The sequence below is a fragment of the Squalius cephalus genome (genome assembly GCF_949319135.1).
Source record: "Squalius cephalus genome assembly, chromosome: 19".
In the NCBI taxonomy this organism is placed as follows: domain Eukaryota; kingdom Metazoa; phylum Chordata; class Actinopteri; order Cypriniformes; family Leuciscidae; genus Squalius; species Squalius cephalus.
This window is the reverse complement of record NC_137140.1, coordinates 35,952,879-35,959,941: the sequence shown is the minus strand read 5'-3', so window position 1 is coordinate 35,959,941 and position 7,063 is coordinate 35,952,879. Positions and strand designations below refer to the sequence as shown.

The 7,063-nt window shown below is 33.6% G+C and overlaps 1 protein-coding gene across 4 annotated transcripts in view; it reads left to right on the top strand.

Annotated features, from left to right (window-relative positions):
• Positions 1 to 1,096: 1,096 nt before the first annotated feature.
• cyp4f3 (cytochrome P450, family 4, subfamily F, polypeptide 3) overlaps positions 1,097 to 7,063 on the top strand; it is a 17,730-nt gene continuing 11,763 nt past the window's right edge. The window contains exons 1-4 of one of the 4 annotated variants that reach the window (XM_079850756.1): positions 1,097 to 1,255; positions 1,425 to 1,623; positions 4,178 to 4,322; positions 4,570 to 4,623. In XM_079850756.1, the coding sequence (XP_079706882.1) occupies positions 1,432 to 1,623; positions 4,178 to 4,322; positions 4,570 to 4,623 (391 nt within the window). In that variant the 5' untranslated portion in view covers positions 1,097 to 1,255; positions 1,425 to 1,431. The other 3 variants (XM_079850759.1, XM_079850758.1, XM_079850757.1) reach the window with 3 other exon arrangements.

Below are 7,063 nucleotides of genomic sequence, written 5' to 3'. Positions count from 1 at the left end.
ATGTCATCACATTAGAGCTAAGAAACAAATGGTAAAAAAAATTTTTTGCAAAATGATATTTTATTCATGTTATGCTATGTCCTCTGTAGTGGACACCAGGACTCAGTTGTTAAAAAAATTAAAATGACATGAAATTATATGTACAGGCAAAAACAATGGGATTTTTTTTTCAAATTTTTTTTTTTTTTTCAATTTTTCAATCACCTATAAATGTTGGGGTTTCATGATTTATTTTAACTAAAATTTGTATAAAGATGATTCTCAACTATGTTATGAAAGATATAACGGAATGAATTGATGCACCATTTTACTTTATGCAATATGTGGGTAAAATGGCCATAAATTAATATTCCCATTTAATGCAATGTATCTATACACTGTATCTAATGTGCACATTAATGTGTTCTTGGAGCAACATTTAATGAAAAAAGAAGTGTAATAATTGGAGTAATAATTAGCAACATTTAAATAACAATATCTAATATTTCATAGGAATATTGATGTATAATTTATTTTCATATTCACTTGTTGTGTCTCCCAGAATGCCTGATAAACATGATTTAAGTCCTGTTGGTTTATATACAATTTGAAAAGTAGTCCGATTTAAATAATAATTGCAATATATTATCACATTTCCATAAGAGTGCTACATTTGATCAGTAAATTAATGTCAGTCATTTTTAAAGAGCAAGGAGAAGTTGTTTTCATGGTGAAACCTCCAAACCTCTGGTGTCTCTGGTGTCTCCACTACAGTGGACATAAGTCTATTCCTGGGTCCCAGGAGGATATGAGCAGTTTGATTGGCTGAGAATCTCACGTGACAGCAGCGCCATCTACCGGTTGGGTTTATATCAAACTAAACATCTGTACAACACAAACTTGTAAATAACATAGCCTACTGTAACCGGAACCACTTTCATTAATCTCATGATATTCGAGTTTGTATTGGATTAAAATACAAATATATAATATTAAATAAATAAAATATTCTGAATATTAATATTTATTTATAGAATAGTTGGTGCGGAGCATCTGAGCACTTTCTGTACTGCACCTTGATGATCAAAATATGTTTTCATAAAACCTTCAGTGATGTGCATTAATCTTGTGACCGTTTATTAATCATGCATGCGGTACAGTGATTAATACATCATATGCTGCATGTGTGATAATGATGATAATGATGATGATGCATCAGGACCCGGAACTGCAGAACTTCATTTGACGAGACACACTTCAGCAGCTCGTCATACAGGTCTTATTAATATGACTTTTTTCAAAGAGTGCATAAGTGTGTTTATAACGTTTCTAAACGCATGGATGAGAACGCGTCACTGTCCGTAGCCTGTATGATTTTAATATTTCATATTTGATCGGCGCACATTAAACCGGCGATGTCGTGGTGACAGGTGTTTTCTCCTCAGGTTCTGGATGATGGTGTCGATGGGTCTGATCGGGGTCGTGCACGCGCTGCTCAACAGGTGCTCGGTGTTCGGGGTCCTCGCGCTCTCCGGTGCCGCGCTCCTGTGCGCGCTCGCGGCGCGTGTCGAGTTCAAGCGGCGCGCGCTGCGATGCTTCAAGCAGCCGCCGCTGAGAAGCTGGATCATGGGACACATGGGACTAGTGAGTTTACCTGCATCTGAGACACATATTACATATACATATACATATACATATACATATACATATACATATACATATACATATAAAGGTCATTTACAATCACCTGAGACACATATACATATATTCAGCATTATCATAAAGATATCGGTTACACTTTATTTTAAGGTGCCATTGTTACAGTGTAATTATATATTTATGTACTGATTAAAATTAAGCAACTACACCTATAGGGTTAGGATATGATTAATCCGGTTGAGGGTTAGTTGCATGTAATTATGCATAATTTACTGTTATTACTAGCCTGCATGTGACATGTATTGAACTTTTGTTATTTGTGCATTTTTGACATTTAGCATTGCAATGTCATACTGTTCCAGTAGCTATTCCTGTTATAGTCGTGCCTCTCTATGTTTGAGCTAATGCAGTTTGCATCTGTAGATGTGTGAGAGAGATTGAGAGTTGATCTGCAGGGATAGTGAAGCTCAGAGCTTTGCACCGGAAAACTGTTGCATTGCATCAATAAACGGAAGAAATGTTATTTCTCAAGAGACTGAGAACAACAGGGAAGATGTCCTCAGAAATGAGGAAAGAGTCGAGAAGTGATATTGCGTTGTTATTTAGTTGTACAACTGCATGCGTGCGATGCCGTATATCTGGCAGAAGCAGAAAAACGGGTTCTGCTCATATGACATTAATACGCTCAATTCATTATCTGACACTGTCACGCACGCTCAGAATCTGGCCAGGAACACTGCTCGATGTTTACTGCGAAACCTCTTATCTGTTATCTCAGAGCTCATGGTTTGAGATGCAAACAAGCGTTTCTTTTTTTAAACAACGGGTTTCCGCATGATGCGCGGTTATTTGCATATTTTATGTTGTTATATTCATGTATCAGAATACTTCCTGCAGATTTTCAGTATGCATGAATACCAAAGTGATTCACTAGATTTGAATGTGCAATACTGGATACACTGCAATAAGCTCGACTTCAGTGTGAGGAAAGAACAGGAAGGGTTTTTTTCTGCTCAGTCTTAACTAATAATTCAACTGCCAAAATTTAAGACATTTACATTTTTTAGACGCCAAATTATGATGGAGGATCTAACATTTAACACCTATGCATAAAGACCCACTTGATACATGTGAAAAATTAACATTATAAATGTGTAAAATAAATGTAAAAATAATTCGTTTCTATTGTTACATTATTTCCCCCCTCACTATATTACTGTACTGTTATTTGCTTAAATTTGTACTTTTTATTTTAAATACATTTGATTTATTTTAATCAAATGTATTTATCTGAATTCATATAATTTTATTGAAATACTTTTTCTTATTTATTTTGATTAAATGTTATTTAAATGTATACTATTTTGATACATTTTCCTATATATTTTGATCAAATTTATTTATTTAAATTTATATTACTTTATTCTAATACATTTTCTTATTTATTTTAATCAAATATAGTTATTTACGTATTTATTTAAATGTATATTATTTTAGTCAATTTTATTTATTTTAATGTATATTGCTTTACTCTAATACATTTATTTATTTATTTTAATCTAATCTATTTATTTTAATTTATATTGTTTTATTGTAATACATTTTATTATTTATTTTAATCAAATGCATTTATTTTAATTGATATTGCTTTATTATAATACATTTTTTTATGTATTTTATTCAAATTTATTTATTTTTATTTATATTGCTTTATAATACATTTTCTTATGTATTTTATTTATTTTAATTTATATTGTTTTATTGTAATACATTTTCTTATTTATTTTAATCAAATATATGTATTTATTTATTTATTTAAATGTATATTACTTTAATTAAATTTATTTATTTCAATTTATATTGCTTTGTTCTAATACTTTTTTAATTTATTTTAATCAAATTTATTTATTTCAATTTATATCATTTTATTGTAATACATTTTCTTATTTATTTTAATCAATCAAATATATTTATTTATTTATTTAAATGTATATTACTTTAATCAAATGTATTTATTTTAATTTATATTGTTTTATTGTAATACATTTTTTTATTTATTGTAATCAAATATTTTTATTTTTATATTAATCTATTTTAATACAATTTCTTATTTATTTTAATCAAATTCATTTATTAATGTACATTTATATTATTTTATTTTAATTCAAATTTACATAATTTTTTATTTTAATACTTTTTTATTTATTTTAATCAAATGTATTAATTTAAACTTATATGATCTTACATTAATAAATTTTCCTATTTTAATCAAATGTATTTTTTATTTAATATTTGGTTCAGTTTGAACCCCTGCTTTAGTTCCTCAGTCCCGCAGGAGCAGAACATAGACCGAACACCTCGAGTGTTAAAGCCACTGAACGAGCGTGTGTGTGTGTGTGTGTGTGTGTGTGTGTGTGTGTGTGTGTGTGTGTGTGTGTGTGTGTGTGTGTGTGTGTGTGTGTGTGTGTGTGTGTGTGTGTGTGTGTGTGTGTGTGTGTGTGTGTGTGTGTGTGTGTGTGTGTGTGTGTGTGTGTTGCAGATGGGCCATAATGAAGAGGGCCTCCAGGCCGTGGATGATCTGATCCGGAGGTACGTTCACTCCTGCTCCTGGTATCTCGGCCCCTTCTATAACATGGTCCGTCTTTTCCACCCAGACTACATCAAATCCCTCCTGACGGCCTCGGGTAATTATTATTATTATTATTATTATTATTATTAATAATAATATTACATGCACATCTGTCTGCCAAACTCCAGAAATCATGAACACTAACACAAGCTACAGTGAGATTATTCTCAAGACATATATTACCCAGAATCCCCATCACTGTTGTCTTTTACAGTCTGAAAATAGAAAATAATAAGTGAATTTTCTTGCTGAATATTCCAGAAGTTTGTAATAACATCAAACTCTTCATGTTTGTTCTGCAGCTCAAATTACCTTTAAAGACAGGATCTTTTATGGCTTTATGAAACCCTGGTTGGGTAAGTGATGTCCTCACACACACACACACACACACACACACACACACACACACACACTCACACACACACACACACACACACACACACACACACTCTCTTTCACTCACTCATTCACTCACTCACTCACTCACTCACTCACACACACACACACACACACACACACACACACACACACACACACACACACACACACACACACACACACACACACACACACACACACACACACACACACACACTCACTCACTCACTCACTCACTCACTCACACACACACACACACACACTCACACACACACACACACACACACACACACACACACACACACACACACACACACACACACACACACACACACACACACACACACACAATCTCTCTCACACACACACACACACACACACACACACACACACACACACACACTCACTCTCACACACACACACACACACACACACACACACACACACACACACACTCTTTCACTCACTCACTCACTCACACACACATAGAGAGACACACACACACACACACACACACTCTTTCACTCACTCACTCACTCACTCACTCACTCACTCACTCACTCACTCACTCACTCACACACACACAGAGACACACACACACACACACACACACACCCTTTCCTAAAAGGAACTGAGCTGTAATCTAGAATAAAGAGGAAGCTTAAAGTTTGCATTTGTGTCTCTACATAATTATCAGATTTACATTTGTTAGTTCATGTTTTCATTTGACATTTATAATGTGACACAAGATTCAATTATAAATAAATGCTGTTCATTTGAACTTTCTGTTCATCAAAGAATCCTGAAAAATAAAATGCGTCACAGTTTCCACAAAAATATCACACACACACACACACACACACACACACACACACACACACACACACACACACACACCGTTTTCAACACTGATAATAATCATAAATGTTTCTTGATCATCAAATCATCATATTAGAGTGATTTCTGAAGGATCATGTGACTCTCGCACTGAAACTGCGCTCGTTAAAATCACAAATGATTTACTCTTAGCTTCTGACCAAGGCTGTATCTCAATACTAGTTTTACTTGATCTTAGTGCTGCGTTCGACACTATAGATCACACAATACTCTTAGGTCGACTACAAAATTATACTGGTGTTCAAGGACAAGCATTAAGCTGGTTTAGATCATACTTATCTGACCGCTACCATTTTGTCTATTTAAATGGAGAAAAATCGATCATAACTCCAGTAAACTATGGAGTGCCGCAGGGATCTGTGTTAGGCCCTCTGTTATTCTCAATATATATGCTGCCACTTGGAAATATTATAAGGAAACATGGAATTAGTTTCCATTGTTATGCTGATGACACTCAAATCTATATTTCATCACGGCCAGATGAAAACGCTAAATTATCCAAATTGACAGAGTGTGTTAAAGATATAAAAGATTGGATGACGCGCAATTTTCTTTTATTAAATCCAGACAAGACAGAGGTACTAATCATCGGTTCAAAAAACCGCCCACAAAACCTCTCACACTACAACTTTAACATAGTAGGATGTCCTGTTACTTAAAAATTTAAAGGGGAAAAAATGGAACCCTGGAAAATTTAAAGGGAAAAAATTGAATCCAGAAAAATTTTAAGGAAAAAATGGAAACCATTAACATTTAAAGGGAAAAAATGGAACCCAGGAAAATTTTAAAGGGAAAAAATGGAACCCAGGAAAATTTAAAGGGAAAAAATTGAACCCAGGAAAATTTGAAGGGAAAAAATTTAACCCAGGAAAATTTTAAGGGAAAAATTTAACCCAGAAACATTTAAAGGGGAAAAATGGAACATTTAAAGGGAAAAAATGGAACATTTAAAGGGGAAAAAATGGAACCCAGGAAAATTTTAAGGGGGGAAATGGAACACAGGAAAATTTAAAGGGGAAAAATGGAACCTAGAAAAACATGAAAAATATAGAATTTGGCAAAAAAAAATCTAACATTTTTTATACAGATCAGCATCACATGAAGTCACAGTCTTCATGTGATGCTGCAATTTTCAATTGCGTGACGCGTAATTTTCTTTTATTAAATCCAGACAAGACAGAGGTACTAATCATCGGTTCAAAAAACCGCCCACAAAACCTCTCACAATACAACTTTAACATAGTAGGATGTCCTGTTACTTCATCCTCTACAGTAAAAGACCTGGGTGTTATACTAGATTGCAACCTGTCTTTTGAAAATCATATTTCATATGTTACAAGAACAGCCTTTTTCCACCTTAGAAACATTGCTAAGCTACGTAACATGCTATCAGTTTCTGATGCAGAAAAGTTAGTTCATGCATTCATGACCTCGAGACTAGATTACTGTAATGCCTTATTAGCCGGTTGTCCTGCATCCTCAATTAACAAGATACAGTTAGTCCAAAATGCCGCCGCTAGA